The sequence below is a fragment of the Hippocampus guttulatus genome, chromosome 8 (assembly GCF_054856545.1).
Source record: "Hippocampus guttulatus isolate MCC_2025c chromosome 8, RoL_Hgut_1.0, whole genome shotgun sequence".
NCBI classification, from domain to species: Eukaryota; Metazoa; Chordata; class Actinopteri; order Syngnathiformes; family Syngnathidae; genus Hippocampus; species Hippocampus guttulatus.
In genome coordinates, this window is record NC_141268.1 from 17,549,075 (window position 1) to 17,567,619 (window position 18,545).

Consider the following 18,545-nt stretch of genomic DNA (forward strand, 5'->3'; position numbering starts at 1 on the left):
GGTCGTTTTTTTCGGCTAAAAACGCCTTACTATACATGGTCTTTTTTTTGGTGAAAAACGCCTTACTATACATGGTGGGGGGTTTTTCTGTGAAAAACGGCTTACTATACATGGTCGTTTTTTTCGGCTAAAAATTTCGTCCAAAAATGCCTTACTATATACATGATCGTTTTTTTCGTCCAAAAAGGCTTTACTCTACAATCTACATGGTCATTTTTTGGGCTAAAAACGCCTTACTATACATGGTCGTTTTTTCGTGGAAAAAGGCCTTACTATAGATGGTCATTTTTTTCGGCTAAAAACTTCGTCGAAAAACTTCTTACTATACATACATGGTCGGTTTTTTTCGGCTAAAAACGCCTGACTATACATGGTCGTTTCTTTCGGCTAAAAATTTCGTCCAAAAATGCCTTACTATACATGGTCGTTTTTTTTTTTTTCGTCTAAAAACGACTTACTATACATGGTCGTTTTTTTCGTCTAAAAACGACTTACTATACATGGTCGTTTTTTTCGGCAGCACAACAGCTAAATCCTGCTGCACCATCTTTGCTTCATACTCCAGGCTTTTTTTGTTGTTTTTTTGGTGTGTAGTGTAGTTTTCTTATGAAATGACTTATGAATTGGCTTGCGAAATCTGGACCTCTTAAATCGAACACAAAACGGATGTACTGGCAAGAAACCATACTTAAGGCAATATGCGGATGCACGGGTTGATTTTACCTTCCGCCATCTCATGGAAGCGCATTTAATTTTCTGTCTGTGATTATATAGATAGCTGAACAAAGATAGAGTTGTAAATCATGAATAATAATTTTCCAAAAAGTTCAGTGAAGGTTGATCATTTCCTGTCTCATGTGGCCCATGGTTAGGAATGATTGATGTACCTAATGTGCACATGATTCTATAAATGGATTATCTGTTGACTTAATGGCAAGTGAGATGTAGGGTGGCTGCAAAGGGTCAAAAAGGAAAGTTTTTTTGTGTCGAAGATGCACTTGGAGTCAGTTAAATACTCAATACTCAATCATGTTTCATCTGTCACGTTGACACTGCCAGCAAAGCCAGTAATGATGTGTCATGATGTTTCCAGCGGGGTGAATTTTCAAGTAAGGTCACTTTTTCTCCACTCATAATTTCATTTTTCACATATTGACTGTTTTATTGACCTTACACATGTTACACGACGTGACAATTTTGGACTCTCCTTGAGCAGCGAACGAGAGACTCGGGAAAGCACGCAGAGGCCAGATGGTCACTTTGTCTGCTGACTCACTTGAAGCCCTTGCACAGAATTCAAACCGACTACAATGAATTTCATCTGCTGACTCAGCGGTGAAAATGACTTTCATGTGCTGACTTGCTATAAATAGCGTTGCTTCACGCCTGATGAATATGCAAAAAGATTTTTGTTTGGCGCCCTTGCCACGTTGTATGTCAACATGAGCAACTCGATGTCAATAGAAATACTGATGTGCATTTATTTCTTTGCGTGTCAACCCACAATGTCCTTTTTTTTCAAGAATTTGGGTCACTTGAAGGCTCCTATCAACACTCGGGCCTCGGATGTGTTTCACATTAGCACATGCACACAAAGACCAGATGACCTCGTGTCTACACATGTGGACATGATGCAGCTTGTCCACGCAACCTTCCTCCTGGTCACGCTCTCTTCGATCGCCACGCAAACAGAATCACTTTCCATCGTCGTCAAATTGGGTCACAGGTCTTTTGTAGTTTTATTTAAAAATAAAAAATAAAAAAAGTGGTGGCACCGTGGAAGGTTCGTTAGCACTTCCACCTGACAGCTCTGGGGTTGGAGGTTCAAATCTGGGCTCCGACCTTCCAACCTGTGGAGTTTGCATGTTCTCCCGTGCGTGCCAGTACTCCGGTTTCATCCCTCATTCCAAAAATATGCATATTAGGTTGATTGCTTTCCAATTTACTGGTGACCATTCAAGGGTCTATCCTTGCGATAACTCTGGGATAGGCTCCATCCTGCACTTACATGTATTTTACCAAAGAAATAAAATTGCGTACCGCGTTTTTCCGTTGAACTGAAGAATTTTACGTCACCGAGCTCAACTGGATTTTGTTGTTTGAGGCTTTATGATTACCATAACATCTATGTGAATTTTCATTTGCCCGTCTATGGCATTTCAGATTAGTATACATAATTTTTCCCCCCTAAACGCATTTCATCGAATATTCTCTGGCTGGCCAGATCCTTTCACTGCACTCAATCAGGAAACACTGAGGCATTACTCTGATGTTATCCCTCTACTTCTAACAAAACCTAAGCTTGCATGTTTTCAGGGTTTTTTTTTTTTTTGCTTCGATAGGTTGCGATGGATCGTTTTATTCACTGGATAACATTCTTTGCATTACATTGGATGTAACGAGGCATGATCCTCAGTGGTGACTTTTAGATCCTAACTACCGAGCGGCTAAAATTTGTCCACAATGGACTTCCACTTGTCACAATCATGCAGTGTAAAAATGTCCAAAAGTGAGTCATGGATTCGACCCCAGCCGGGCTCGACGCGGCATGCCGCAGTTCCTTCTCAGTTGTGAGCTCCAGCGGGACGGACCCCTGAACTTAGACAGTGTAATCAGAGCCGGAGCAGGATATTAGCTAAATTACACATGAAAGCCGGGATATTTGAAGGAAGCCTGTGCACTAAATATTATGATAAATTATAGCCTAATGCAAGAAGATAAGGCGCAGCTACACAAGAATAATATAGGCAGGCACGCAGCAGGGGAGCTTGCTGGTTTGGAAGAGATACGGCGACTCCATCCATGAGAATGATGTCTACAAACATTTGCGAAAACAATCTCACCTCAGGGTCCACTTGGTGGCTGCTTTGGAGCTTGTGATCTTATCACATGATGCTCAACAGATGGCAGGTTTGCTGATTTTTTTCCACTCAACTGTCACAGTTCGAAGATACAACATCTGAAATGCCCTGAAATACACAATCGACTGGCCGGGGTGTTTTCATCCCTTAGAGTCGTCATGACAAGTGCCACTTTTTCTATGCAGGAGGAGTGAACTATTCTTCGAGAGGAGACAAAGGGTGTGAAGAAACGACGGATGGAGCAAAGTGGAGACTGTGGAGTGTCAGCATCGAGAGTGAAGACTCAGCAACGGGGTAAGTTAAGAGTGATTTTTCGATATTTTCCTCATTTCTAGCTGCGTATCCTCAAATAATGATGTAGTAGTGGCAACTCTGTTTTTTGAAATGTCATAGCTATCAATTACAGCGCATGCTAAAATCCATATTGCGCAAGATTTTCAAGGTCAAATTTAAAGGGGAAGTCAAGTCAAAAATATTCTTCAGAGTAATATGCTCTATGCAGCCCCACTAGTCAAAATGCCGCATTCTGATGAATATTGCATTTGTGGGATATGAATTAGGCCGCAAAACCCACCGGTGTTTATCCATATCAGAGAGCAACCATTTTGCCTTATACAGCCACTTAGCCTCGGCTGAAAATGACATCACGGTGCCGACGGGCTCTGGTTACGACCGATAACCCTTTTTTTTAGGTTTGGTCAAGTGAAGGTCGCAGGCTCGGCCCTTTGGCACTGTGATGTCATTTTCAGTTGCCAGCAAGGCAAAATGGTCACCCCACCTAGATGGGCCAAACCGGGTGGATTTTGCTCCTTAATTTTTAGACAAGTGGGGGTTGTATCGAACATATTGTTGAAAAGAAAATGTTTTTCATTGACTTCCCCTTTCAAAACCAAAAAATGAAAAATCTCCAAAACCTGATGTGCTCGAAAAAAAGGGAAGGCCTTTTGTAAATCAGCATCAAAAATACATTGAGGGAGACATAAAGCCAACTCAGATTTTACTTTTTTTGTTTTTTTCTAAACTTTTCATATGTATGAATGTGACTTGTCTACTAGATTAATATTTATCCATCCATCCATTTTCTGGTCCTCTTTATCCTCACAAGGGTCGCGGGGCTAGAGCCTATCTCAGGTGTCTTCGGGCAGTAGGCGGGGGACACCCTGAACCGCTTGCCAGCCAATCGCAGGGATTATTTAGAAGAGCGTAATTGTTCCCAATGCAAGTGGATTGTAACATGAAAAGAGAAGGCGGTTCAGTAGACGTTATACTACACGGCGACATCTGAAGTTTAAAGTCGACCTGTCGCTAAACACCTGTTTTTGGCATCTACCGAGGACTATCAACTCGCCAGACTATAATGCCCCGTGGAGTAGCGACAAGGCAAAAGCCTTCTTCATACTTCTGCAACAAACCAACCATTTGCAGCCATCTTCAAACTTGCTTTCGTCAGCTACCTTTTCGTTTTGCACCTTCATATCTCAGCTCAACTTCAAACCTATTAGAGCACTTTATGACAAATCTTGCCGCGTTCAAAAGTGCTGCACAGGGAGTCCAAATTAGTCATACAATAACAAAGACAGTTAAAACAAATGAGTTCCATAACATCAGTAAACACCGTAAGACAGCCAAACGACGCTGAGTCTCATGCTGGGTCAAAACCTGTCGAGTAAAAATATGTTTTTAAGACGGGTTTTACAAATTAAATGTACAAAGGAACATTTTATTTGATGAATGCTGGGCCTCTTTGTCTCCAGCCTCACTCAGCGTTGACTCAACCTGCTTATCACCCACACCTCCAGTCCTCATTATTAGTTTGCAACCCCCCCCCCACCCCCCCGGCACCCCGAGCCCACCACCGCCATCCCCCACCTACACTGCACCCTCAGCCTCCCCCACCCGCCATCCTCCTCCCCAGCCACTCTAAGTGGATACCCCACAGGAAGGGCTTCTCCAGGGGGGAAATGGGTCCCAGATGTGTGCCTTTGTGCCACTATAGGCTCCTCAGGAGGGATGGAGCCATGGAAGGATGGGTGTGTGGCTATGAGGGGACGCAGGGGAGTTGGGGGGGGGGGGCAATGTGTGGGCAAACATCAATAACAGCAGCCGAGAGGGCGAAGACTCCCAGCGTGAAGTCGAGGGGGAAATTTTAGGATCGGTTCCTTTCGGTTGAGGCTATATGGATTTCTAAACACATCACTTAGGATCGGTCACAGTGTCGTACACCTTCTCTCGGCGCTTCTCTGACCTCTGGCCATATGATGGTAATTGAATTGACTGCATTATGAACTTAAAGAAAACTGCTTTTCTCCTTTATTTCCCCGGAGCTCTTCAAACGCTTCGCCGTGGCCCGTATTTCATTTCAGAGCAAACCATATGGTGGAGAGAGCCCAAAAGACAATACATATCTCGGCCTTCTTTGATACCTAAGCCCCCCTCTGTGTACGTGTGGAAGCCTATATATACACCGATATATATCAATATACCTGTGATCTATTCTCAGCCACAGAAAGGGTTAATTATGACCACTGTGGAAATAAAACAAAGACAAAAGCAGGGCCCAAGTGTTTAGTGAAACATTATGTCAAGGCTCTGACAAGAAAATGAAATGTGCAACATCAATCAGCCGATGAGGACCGAGATCAAACGGGCCTCCGCACTCCTGCATCTGGTTCTGTTTGGACAGCCTCGCCCCCCCCACTCGCCTTTCTTTCCCCATTTTCTCCTTCTCCTCCCGCGAATCTGCGACATTCCTGCTCGGCCCCCCTCGCTTTGTTCACTCATGTTTTCCATCACGGTGGCACGACGCCACGCTTTTGCTAAAAAGGTAAGCGGGCGGCAACGATGGCTTTCCGGTCCCTCCGCCGTCTCCAGCAGGTCTCCCAATAAAGCCAAATCTAAAACCGATCAATCCAAGAGTGGACCGGGCGTGTTTTGTAACATGGATCCTCATGTAGTTCACCGTCTCTCCTGTTTCGAAGGCCACGTGAGTTTCAAGCTGATTGAACCCAAATGGGGGCGAGCTACTTTCCGTTGAATGAAATGTAAACCGGCGCAATCATGGGGCTCATCAAAGATCCTCACACACAATCACACCCACGCTGTCGAGGTCCACTTTGAACCATTGCTGCTCAGATGTCTTTGAGGTCACGTCGGCTTTCTTCGGCTCAGATCAGGAAACGTACAAGTCGGAACCGATGGTGGATGGTGAAGGAGTTGAAATTATTCAGAGTCTGTACAGTCATTCCACGTTAGTCACTCTGATTGTGACGCAGGAACGTTTAATGCTCATGTAGGGTTGCAAAATTTCGGGGAACAAATGATGGGAATGAATGAGAATTCATGGGAATGGTTGCGAGTGAGGTGATAGTTCACGTTTCGGTTATTGCGGCTTTGGTCTTTTGCCAGGTTTCAATTTGTGACCATAACTTCATCTATTGTAGGTTTACCTTGCTATTTTGCAAGTTTTCTTGCTTTCTTTCTTCCTTCTAAGTCAGACCAGTCAAAAATGTTTGATTTATTAATTTAATTTTTTTTTACAAATACAGAGACCCTAAACATTAGAGATCATCGACCCCAAAAACCACACTTCCCTCATTGTGAGCACGTTCAGAAATACACTCTGAGTGCAATGCATCATCAGACTGTTCGGCAACTCAGACCGTTGTTCAGAGTGTCGTTTGGTTATTTAGAGCCCCCCCCCCCCCCCCCCCCCCCCACAAATCAGAGTACCGGAGTCCAGTGTGTCAGGCAGTACAATTAGACAAAAAGTTGAAGAAATGAACATGGGCGGAGTGGGCTCAAGTACTACATTAAAGTTTTTCATTTTAGTTTAAACTGGCTTACCTTAACCAGAATCCTGCATTGCGATATACAATCCTGGTGCGTTAGGGCTGTAAATGTAAGCTAGTTGCCAGGATTACTGTTGTTGTTGTTGTTCTTCTTCTTCTTCTTCTTCTTCTTCCCCCCCTTCTTCTTCTTCTTCTTCCCCTTCTCTGCGTTTTCTCAAGATGAAGATAAAGAACTTCTGCCACGAGTACGGAAGTAGAAGAATGGTAGTGATGGCAACTAGCTTACATTTTTACAAGGATTTCAGAGCGCCGCTATTTATTCTTCATTTTGTATTTCAAAAGTACATTTAACAAGTGTAGCAAGCGTTTAGAAGGTTTGGGAGCAACCATCCATCCGTCCATCCAAGCTGGAGCCTATCACAGCCCACGCAAACTGGAGCTGAGATCCAAACCCGAAGCCATTTGACAGCGTGGCAGATGTGTTAGCCAAATGTCCCACCAAACCGTGATTACACAACATGTTGTCGTGGAGTGAAGCAGCCCACTGCGTCACCACCGCCAGTTTGTTAGAAAAGTGTCTGGAGCTCCACTTTTTTTTGGAGGTTTCCAAATGGAGGTCGAGAAACATGTGTTGACTTGAGCCCGAGGACATGGATAGCACAATTAGGTGCTCTTTCACCTCGGCAGTCTCAGGTCATCGGGCCACGGTGGGGTTAAAGGTTGTTCTGTCGTTGAGCAGCACAGCTGAGGCGTTGGGTCATCAGCGAAACAGGCATCGGTCAGGTGTTGGAGGTTTTATGGATCGGCGTCTCCACCGAGGGAATCCTGACCCCAAAACAGACTTCTTAACGGTGTTGAAGAAGGGACACCTCTCATGTCACCTCATCGTTGAATTTGAAATGAGCAGATTGGAAAATCTTGCAAAGGTTTTGTACTTTAGCCAAGGAATTTTAATTTCACGATAGGAGGAAACTCTGACTTTTTTTTTCTCCGACTGTTTCGCTAACTGTCAAGAATGCGACTTCCTTTTGATACCAAACGTTGGCTTTCAAGTCTTCCCTCCAGTTGACTTTTTGTGTGATCGTGAATGAGACGAGAGCACGCATGTGGGCCCAATCTGGAAACCATAAAGCCGCCGTCATCGCTGCAACATGAAGTCGGGACCTCTGATTGGCCGAGAGGACCACTTACCCCCATCCTCACATCACCCGCCCAGCCGACACGCACTTCCTGCTTCCCTGCCTTGACCACGTCCCCTGGAAGTATGCTGAGCCAATGAAATGTGCCCACAGGCACCAAGTCAGCGTTTGGTTATAAAAAGGGCGACGGCGGGGTGGCCTGTCAGATGGTTTGTTGTTGTTCTGTCTGCCAGGTTGCGAAGGGAACGCGAAAATCGAACGAAAGTGTGAATTCAAGAACGGCCACCGATGGAAAATCAGTCATATTAGAAGAAGAAGTAGGATTTTTCTTCTTTTTTTTTCCGTTTTTTTTTTTTTTTTTTTTTTTACAGCTGTCTGAAAGACTAAAAGAGAAGACAGAGGCTTTTGGAAGGTAGAAGATGAGAGAAGAGGTGTCTTGCACTAACTCCCCTGAAGGAGGTCTTGGGGCCAGCGAAGAAGAACTGGAAAGGGGCTCCAAGAAGAGTCAACAGTCAGGTCACCGAAAACGGTCTCCTCATTCCAAGAAAGACAGCCTGGCTCAGACGGAAGACAGCGCCGTCAGCAGTCCAACCGGCCTCCTGCCAACCGGACCCAAGAGGGTGAAGAAGAGTCCCTCGGCCGTGGTGAGCCTGGCCCCCGACTCGCTGGGCCCGCGGCTCGACCAGCCCTTTGAGGACCTGCACTCCCAGCGGGTGATCGCCAACGTGCGGGAGCGCCAGCGCACCCAGTCCCTCAACGACGCCTTCGCCTCGCTGCGCAAGATCATTCCGACGCTCCCTTCGGACAAGCTGAGCAAGATCCAGATCCTGAAACTGGCGTCACGCTACATTGACTTCCTGTATCAGGTATTGCAGAGCGACGAGATGGACGCTAAGCTCGCCAGCTGCAACTACCTGGCCCACGAGAGGCTGAGCTACGCCTTCTCCGTCTGGAGGATGGAGGGCGCCTGGGCCATGTCCGCCAGCCACTAGGACCCCCTCGCTCCCGTCTTGACCCGCCGCCTCTTTCTCCCTCTATATCTTTTGTACATTTCTTATTTAAATCTCCTTGTCTGACCCCATCAGCCTTTCACCTTTTGAGCCCCCGTTGCTTCCACTGCTCTCTTCCTGTCTGTCCCACCGTTAAATGACTGCAGGAAGACACTCCATTGCTAACTCCCAGGTATACACACACACACACACACACACGTGCATGCGCACACACACTCGAACCCTCCATGACATCTGTGCACAGGCCCGCATGTTTACGTCGACATTATAAAGCACGCACAATGGCTTTTGGAAGCCAACATTTGCCTTTGAACTCGACAAATAAATAACGAGGCAGGAAGGAAAACATGTTTTCTTTCTGGGTGAAACAATCGCGTATAAACACGCCACACGCCATGCATTTGTGTATGCTTGTGAGATTAGTTTAATTCTTCACAAGGCAGACTTTGTATTCCAATGGAGCATTTGCATGCCGATTGCATTACGTGTGTATGAACGCAATCAAAATGAAAACAAATAAATAAATAAATAAATAAAACACTTTCGGGTTGTCTTCAGTCGTCATAATAATCCAAATAATCGTGGGAATGTCTTACATTGGAGCAAAATGCAATCTGCGCTTTGACAAATTGTCATGTATAATATGAATCTAAACACAGAACACACAGAACCTTTTTTTTCAAATTATTGCTGGATTTTAATTATTATTTAGAATGCCGGTTTAATTCTCAGAGATTTTATGAAGTATGACACAATATTGACAAGGAAGCTAAGAAAGAATAACATCGATCCAGGGTTTACATTTGTGAACTCCAGTTTTTATTCTGCCAGTTTGAAAATATTTCGGTGGAGGGAGGGGAGAGTATTTTAACCCAAGACAATCACATCTGCATCGAGTCTTAAGAACGAAAAATGCATACTCGCATGGATTAAAAGAACAAAACAAAATGAAATCAAATAATATGTATAAATCGGTCCAAAAAAAACACATCACCTCTAGAAAAATTGATAGTCCAACAAAAAAAAACAAACGCTTGACTATAGTTCAATTATAGTTGCCCAAGATCATCTTCAAAACACTTTAAACAAAAACTTGATTCTGAATGTAAAGCACGTGAATGTAAAAGGCGATTGAGCAGGCCTCCTTCCCCCTTCGCTCCCCTCGTGGGGGGGATTTAGTATGTTGCATGTTGCGTGTTGTATGTTGTATCCAGTGTCGTGCAATCAGGCGGCGGCGCTCGGGGCCCAGACAAGCAGGAACCTTTAGATTGGAAACACTTGTGAGCTATTTGGAAGGTGTGTGGACTCGGGTTCTGGGTCATGTGTGCATGTGCGCTTGTGTGTATTTGTTGTCAGCTTTCATTAGCGATGCAGAAGTGTGTACCAATGTGTGTGTGTGTGTGCGTGTGTGTGTGTGTGTGTGTAATCTGTAAACAGAGATCATTTTATGTTTACCTTCATTAGCAATGTCGATGAAAGCACTGACACACACATCCATGTATCAGTGACTGAAGCAAAAAAAAAAAAATAATAATAATAATAAATCATAAATAAATACGAGAAAAGTGCCCCAGCGCATGCCAAAAGACGGTTAGCGCACATGACAATGTCCAGACGCAAAGGAGCAAGCATGTGCTGACTGCAGGTGCTCCCCCACGGTTATTACGAAATCTCCAAGGGCCTCAGCGGCGCGATGGAAAGCCGAGGCCGAGCGTCCTTGAACGCAACGCGGTAGTCATTACCGTTCACTTTGCCGGATCTGCTTATTATCACGAGATCGGCCTTCAGGAGAAAACGTCGAAACGTGGTGGGCCGCAACGGGCCAAAGCATCTCGTCGTAGGAGCAGATGTGCTACGCACCTATGCTGGAGTAAATCAAAAGTGCTGTACTAAAATGCCAGTCGAGATGATTTTTGGATGACTGGCAAGGAGAAAGTCCACCTTGCAGGGCAAGGTTCTATAAAGTTATCTTCAAGCGGTTGTGCTGAAACGGACACCACGTGAGCCGGTAGCAGAAGGACGTGATGGTCTCTCAGCCAATCAGCGAAGAAAGAAAATGCTCGCGATGGAAAATATATGACCCTCATTCTGGGGTCAACGACCTTTTCGAAACCGAGAGCTACACCTTTCGGAGATTAATGGAAAGGACGACCAGTTTTATAACAAATTTGCAATGACAACTACCTTCAATGAGATATGACCATTAATAATTAATTGTATTAATCTCCGTGAAGACACCGATTATATGCTTTTTCACGATAATAATCAACAATAAATTCACAAGGTAGGAAGCCGCTAAATAATAACTTGAAGCACTTTTTTTTTCTTTTTCCTCGAATGATCACTTTTACGAAAACACAATGTCCCATCGCTGGCGAGCTTTTTTTTAAGGCCCCCGTGGGCTCCTCCCGCGGTCCTTGCGGGTGGCCTGGTGCCCAGGTTGGTGAACCTTTGCACTCATGTATCATTACTACGAATGTAACACGAATGATTCAAGAAAAAAAAAAAAACAGGTCATGAGATGCATTGCAAATACGTTTTTTGTCATATTGCCACAACTACAAATGTTTGAGTGAAAGTTTCGTCAACAGCGGCAACACATTTTTTTTTTTTTGCTGACTCCTAACGCATTCAAATGTAGAGCTCAATGTTTTGCAAATATTTGTGAATACTGTTCCAAAATTAGATTCTTGCTTGTGAGAAAAACGCTAAAGCCATGAAGTTCGTTGCTTTTGTGGAGAAATATTGTTTGACAATTTGAGTATGATTTGTATTATCCGAGAAGTTAATTAGCCGTTCACAATGAATTTTTGCATTTAAAAAAAAAAAAGCACATTTAACGTCATCTTCAAATATTTACGTCGCTAGGTTCTGTTGTTGCTTTGCGCCGCATTTCTAGACGTCTTTGACACCCGTCAGAAACAAAAGACCACATGGATTCGTCACGATGAGCAAAATTATAGCCTGCATTGTCACGCTGAGTGTGCCTCGCTGTAATTAAATCAACTCGACAGTTTATGACACACACGCATAGACACAAACACACACAGAGCCAGAGGAGATAGAAGTGCAGCGCATTTTCATTGTAGTTATATGCAAAAAGAGGATAGCTGTTTTTTTTTCCTCCGTCACAAACAAACATCTCATTTTCCAAGCGCCACACCGTACATGTTTTGTGTGTGTGTGTGTGTGTGTGTGCGTGTGTGTCTGTGTGTGTGTGCACGCGCGTGTGTAATGTACAGTTTGGCCTGTTGAACGCTCTTCAGTTCATCATAAATCTCCGGCTGCTACTCTGGACTGATCTGAGAACAGCTGTGGCTCATTTTTTCGAAGATTCCTGCACAAGTTGCGGTTTCTGATACCGGTCTTTATATGTAGACACACACTGGAAATGGGAAATTAGTGTGTTGACTTTTGTACACGCGTGCAATTATCCAGGAGTGTGTGTTCGTCTGCGCGCGTGTTGTGTGCATGCAGCTGCACGGATGGCGATGCTTGGCCGCTTGTTTGATACGAAGGCATGAAAATGCCACGTCACTGAAGATGGGTCACTTTCTGTCACACAGTATTTACCGTATTCATGCTTGGATTGCTTTTCAAGGTAGCCCGATATATGTCTGTTGACCTCTCTGTATAATATCTCTTTTTTTTTTTTTAAACACCAAAAGTGCCTAAAATTCAAATGTAATGCAAAACAATATTTTTTTTCCTATGGTTAATTTCTCCTTTTTTGTGAAGAGTTATAATGTCCATATGAGTGTAAAAATTGTTGATTGGGAAAATATTTAAAAATTTGAAAATATTTTTCAAAATGTCACTATGTGCTAAATCACACCGAAGTCATTGACATTCCTACTGAAAAATTACTGAATGGCTTAAATCATAGGTGTCAAACTCAGGTCCTGGAGGGCCGCCGGCTGCCCTGCATTTTTTCCAAGTCTCCCTGTTGCAACACACCTGATTCAAATGATCAGATCATCAGCAAGCTCTGCGCAAGCCTGACATTGAACCTGTTCATTTGAATCAGGTGTGTTGCTGCAACAGGGAGACTTGGAAAACATGCAGGGCTGCGGCCCTCCAGGACCTGAGTTTGACACCTATGGCTTAAATAAATAATAAGATTTAGTTTGTTGAGAATACTGGTATGGTGTATCAGTACAGTATAAAAAATTTCTGCTAAATTATATATTTAAAAAAAAGGCAAATAATTTTTAAGTTACTGTCGGCTGTGGGAATAAAATGAAAGCAAAAGTAAAGAAAAAAAAAGTTATAAAAAAAAAACGACGTGTGTTGGGGAAAATGTCCTTTCGGAAGAAGTGGAGCTTCCTTGACCAAATGCCTGCTTTTAAGCGTGTGAAAGTGCATTGCACAAGGTACTTCATACTTTGTGTAGTAGTAGTAGATAGTCAGAAAGTAGCATAACAGTATGTGGTCAATATGGTGGTGTCACCGACTATGTTGACCCGTCTCTCTTTTTCCTCTACAGAAATCCAACAAGTGGAAAATTCCAGCCGACAACAATGAAACCTTCCCGCTTCGCCGCCATCCTAACTTTTTTTGGGGGGCGGAGGGGGTAACTTTTTTCCCTTCCGTTGGACCCGTGCTTGACATGTGAGACTGAGATGGACTCCTCCAACATGACTCTGAACCAAAGGAGCATGACGGTCCAGGAATGGACGCTTCCAAACAATGTTTTCATCGACGAACTGCTGGCCTGCACTGACAATGAAACAAGACGGGCGCCTGTAAGCGCTTCTGACGCGGGCAGGCACAGCCGTTGAATGTTTACAGCTAAAATGCTAATAAGCTAATCACTCTGGCTCTCAAGGCCCCCCGCTCGCGGGAAGAGGGAGAGCATGAGGAATCAAATCTGATTTGGTTCCGCAGTCATCGGACCACTTTTCGCATCTGATTCTTCCTTTGTAAATAAAATGAACTGCTTCCAATTTCAAACACATGCAGAAGCACTTCTTCTCTTGTGCTGCGTTATACTGTAATGCAAGAATATATGATTGGTGTACGCCTGGGATTTCTTGAGGCAAACGTGTTGTTAAAATGTGTGTTGATCAGGAATCGCTGCCACGTTAAGAGGGGCAGAAGTTGCTCTTCCATTTGTATAGTTTTGGATCTGCTTGTGATCATCTTTGTTGTGTCGGCCCCTATGGCCAATACAATTTTTAATTTTTTTTTTTTGTAGTGACTGCTGCATCTATTGGTGTATATCGTCTTTCAGGAAGATTTAAATCTAATCATGTTTACATTTACTTTTTAAAGTCATGATTGTTTTAAAAATAAAAAGTGGTCATGCGGTAATCTGTTTCCTTCGTGGAATCGAGGGCCAAAGAATGTGGTGCAAGTATGGATTACGGTAGTCTTAAAATTGGTTCAATGCTAGCTAAATACTATTTTTAAATAGACAGCACAGTGTGGTGGTTTGCAGGTCAGCCTCACGGAGAGATTCTCGGTTCGAATCTCAGTTGAGGGGTGTTTGGATTTCCTGCCCTGTGCAATTTAAAAACTTTCAATTGTTCATATTTGTGAATGTGAGTATGAACGTCCGTTTGTCAAATGTCCGACTGGCGGGTGATCAATGCAGGGTGAACCCCAAAATCAGCTGGGATACGTTTCAGCTCATCTGCGACCCGAACAAGTGCAACAGAAAATGAATACTAATTGTGCCTTGAGCCTTTAGGGAAAATGAGGAGCAAAAATAAAATACATTAGCACAAATACACCTTTTTTTTGTAGTGATTGCTGCAAATATATTTGACCACATGGTTATGTCCATCAAAACGAGGGGCATGTTGTATACACAAATTTATATCATTAATGTTAATGTATTCCTTTTAATTTTATTAAAATACATTTATTATTAAAAAAATCACTAAAAATAACGAACAATAACTAATTACTGTATCTGAATCTATATGAATACAATTATCATGCCAATGATTAGCAATAATTGTGAACAGGTATTAAAATAGGCGGGAGGCCGATAAAAATGAGGAGCCAACACATGTTTCTATCAATCTTGGCGATTGTTTTCATTTTGGAAATAGTGACTTCTATGGCATACCGAGGAAATTACAATGTCCCATCAGCGGTGAGCTATTTTTAGAACAGGAGCTACCCAAATATTTGACCCAAGCTACCCATGTGGTTCTTGTTGACCCTCGGCTAAACGATATAGTCTTTTGCTTAAACGAGGGGTTGGTCGTGCTGAACGAAATATATTAATAGAATGTGAATATGAACGATTATGTTGATCAATATTTGTTATTTATTTTATTTGTCAAGTAAAAGACAATAAAAAAGGGGCTATTTTGCAGAAATAATTTAGCTGAGACCATGTACACAAAAAAGTCAACTTTTTCAAATGAATATAATTGAATCTTTTTTTTCTTCCAACAGTATAAAGATTAAAAAGCAGACAATCAAAAAGGCATCGTGTCAATGTGCTCTTTTACACAAGTTGGTCAGGTACTTCATTTCACCGTTTGGTCTCTTTAAGTAAGCACACGGGGCAGTTTTTTTTTCCTTTTTCGTTCTGTACAAAATCAGCTTTCGTTTAAGACAACAGGTGAATAAGATATGTCAGATGCAAAGTACAACGTCAACATAGTAACAACGGATTGATCAGCCAGCTCGCCATGATTTGTTTTCACATTGTGAGCACATGAGCGATGGGGGGGCAGCTTTCGGGCTGCATGAACAACCTGACCTTAACAAAGACATAAAGAGCAGACAAAATGTATGAAAAACAAAAGAAAACACGGCGCATTCACATACAAGAGCACCTCGGAGAATGTTACACATAAATAACACAAAATTACAGAATCCTTTCTTTGAGATGGGAATTTCTTTTTCGACATTTCGGGGATACTTAAAAACAAACAAACAAAAAGACATTCACAAACTTCTTAAAGCCATGCCAGTCCATGGACGGCACATGTTGTCCTAACTTAAGTAACGACGTTCAGTTGCGAACATGAGTCAGTTGAATCACAAAGGCCTTCTGCGGCGGAGCCAGAGTTAGTGAAGACATACAAGTATTATGTACTTTTTACAAAAATACAGCAGGAATGCTCATCCACAGGTAGAAAAAAAAAACACTTGACACCATCAAGTCCAAGCGACTCCCCTTCCCTCCGTCCCGGTGGGCATGTGCACTGTGGACTCCTCACAACATGACATCAATCATCTTCGATTGGTCACGCCGCATTGAGGCTTGTCTCGTGTGTAAAGAAATCCTTGCAGATTATGATACGATGACGGTGGGCTCGGTCAAAAAGCACGACATCCAAGGCCAATTGAAAAGATTTTAAAAAAAAAATCACTGTCGCCGGACCAGAAAAAAAAAATCTCTCTGAACTGTCAACATACGCTGGTACATAGTGCAAAATGAATGATTTCTTTTGGCTATTCATGTCTGCTCTCCTTCAAAGGCACATTTGTGTGTGCGCGTGGGTATGCGTGTGTGCTTCCATTAAGGAACGCGAGAAGGTCGTCTGCTTCCGAAGATTCCCTCTTCATGTGGAATGACTGTTCTCTGGCATTTTTGCTGCGTTTTTCCTGATTCAACAAGAAGCACCGTTATGAGTCATGTGATTCAGCACACGACAAACCAGTTCAGTGAACTCCCTCCTTTTGCTAACCGAACCTAATTGCACTCTTTTTGTGGTCTTCCTGTAAGACCAAAAGATGCTGTCCAAACAGACGGGATGTTAACATCTGACTACAGCTAGCATTGGCCACCAGCTAACAGCAAACGGATTTTTGGCGGATTTACGTTTGCATTTCGCTAACCTGTCTGTAACAACATGGTTAATGGAGCGCACCTTATCCACACCATAATATGTTCTGTGTTTCCTGATTTGTCTAAAAACAATATTCTGATTAATATTGTATGTGGAATATGAATTAAGCAGTAAAATCCGCCCATTTTTATCACTCTCAGCGGGCGGCCATTTTGCCACTTGCTGTCGACTGAAAATGACATCACAGGGTCTAAGTGCCCAGGTAACGGCCGTCGTGGCTCACCTGTTTTCAAACTGAGCCCATCATTTTCAGTCCGAATCAATTCCATAAATGTAATATTAAGCAGAAATCGTGTTTGGACTCGTCGGGCACAAAAAACATTGTAAACAACATTTTCAATTGGATTTTCCCTTTAAGTCGAGGTCCGACAGGCAAATAATGCGATTTGCGAAGTTAAAACCAGAGAAACTTCTTAAAATGATGCAGAGAAAAGTCCATATCACTATTGGCGGTGGTATAAGGCAACAGCTAACAGCTGGTTGTTGCTTAACATCAGCGACGGGAAGTAACCAGAGAGTGGTTTGTGGTATAATCATTGAAAGAACAAGTGTGTCTTTGACTACTCAGTCAAAAGTATAATAAAATGGCAAACGGGATCCGACCAGAAAGTTTCCATTTGTGACGAGCAAACCGTGAATAGGCGGGCGTTTCGCCGTACTGGCAGATTTTTTACACATTTGCCGTAAACATTTGGCTAACCTGTCGGAGGTGCCAGCTCCCATGGAAAGCGAGGCGATGGCATCGACGGCGTCGCTGTCCGAGTCTCGCCTCAGCCATCGCCGCTGGGCCTGCAGGTAGGACAGCTCCACGGTGGCGGCCGAGTCCTTCACGCTCTGCCAGTAGTCACCTGACAGGAGTGAAACGGAAAAGGGAGGGGTAGGAAGATGGATGTCGTGTTAGCGGCGAAGGCTGTCATCTGCTCGGCGCTGTTTAATGTCACGCCGTCCAAACAGCCCGCTGTCTAAATATCCCCGTTGATAACATCAGAAATGTAAACTGAAAGGGCGTGTGACACACATTGAGAGGAAGTTTCAATCAGGCCAATGTGTTGCGAGAATACAACTCCCATATATTTCTCTCCAGGCCTAAATCATAGGCTTAACATTCCTGTGGCTTTGCAAATATTTTTAATTAATCTAATTTGGTTGGGATAACATTTGTGCGCAATCAGGAGGGGATGTTGTGAAGGTCGTGTGCCAGAGAAGCGTTTGAAGATAATTGGAGCCAGGGCGGCATTGTGTGTGCGAGTGCGTGTGTGTGTGGGATGGCTGGAGGGAGGGATGAGCGCCGGGGGTGTCAAGGAGGAGAGGTGATCGGGGAGCGGCGGTGATGAGGAGGAAGAAAAAGAAGGTGAGCACTTCGGAAGATTCAATTACAGAAAATAGAAAAGGAACTATGCCGGGATGCTGCGCGACCTTTGTTCGATTTCCCAATGGAAACTTTCCCCAAAGGAAATAATAGAAATGAATCCATTCCAGGCTTAAACTGTTCCTATCATTACATGGTCTATTCGGTACACAGGCAATGTTTGATGTAACACTTTGACATTGTAAAAATGTCTTAGACCAAGCTGGGCAGGCTGGCGCTTCAGACGGAGTGTCTTGGAGATACTCAATTTGGTGGAAGAAGGTTGATATGAACCTTGCGTCTGCTCAGACCAGTGCAGTGTCGATAGCTGGTCTGGTGCAACATAATTTCATTCATAAATATGTTCACAGCGGGGAAGTCATCCCACTGGGCGGCAAAGCTATTCATGGGGCACACGAATGATCGGGGCAGGGGGACCGTCTCCATCTGCCTACTTAACAGCGCAGGTGTGTTTCCGCCACGCCGCGACTGTAGTGCGCAACTAGCGCGCCGCGTTTGAAGGGAGTGAAAGGAGCCGCTTTAATTGGCCATGATTGAAGTCAGATGTGACCACTCCCACAG

The 18,545-nt window shown here is 43.7% G+C and overlaps 2 protein-coding genes across 3 annotated transcripts in view; one reads left to right on the forward strand and one right to left on the reverse strand.

The window, feature by feature from the left end:
- The first annotated feature begins 7,976 nt into the window (after window positions 1-7,976).
- LOC147201555 (twist-related protein 2-like) lies at window positions 7,977-14,111 on the forward strand. The gene is made up of 2 exons (XM_086117778.1): window positions 7,977-8,970; window positions 13,285-14,111. Exon 1 carries the CDS (start codon window positions 8,208-8,210, stop codon window positions 8,778-8,780), a length of 573 nt encoding a protein of 190 aa, XP_085973904.1. The 5' UTR covers window positions 7,977-8,207; the 3' UTR covers window positions 8,781-8,970; window positions 13,285-14,111.
- A 1,050-nt stretch (window positions 14,112-15,161) lies between these two features.
- The window catches only part of LOC147201556 (histone deacetylase 7-like), a 35,608-nt gene continuing 32,224 nt past the window's right edge, over window positions 15,162-18,545 (reverse strand). For both annotated transcript variants that reach the window (XM_086118157.1, XM_086118158.1), the window contains exons 24-25: window positions 17,316-17,463; window positions 15,162-16,370 (exon numbers count right to left, since the gene is read on the reverse strand). In XM_086118157.1, the coding sequence (XP_085974283.1) occupies window positions 16,328-16,370; window positions 17,316-17,463 (191 nt within the window). In that variant the 3' untranslated portion in view covers window positions 15,162-16,327. The remainder of the gene's footprint in view (window positions 16,371-17,315; window positions 17,464-18,545) is intronic.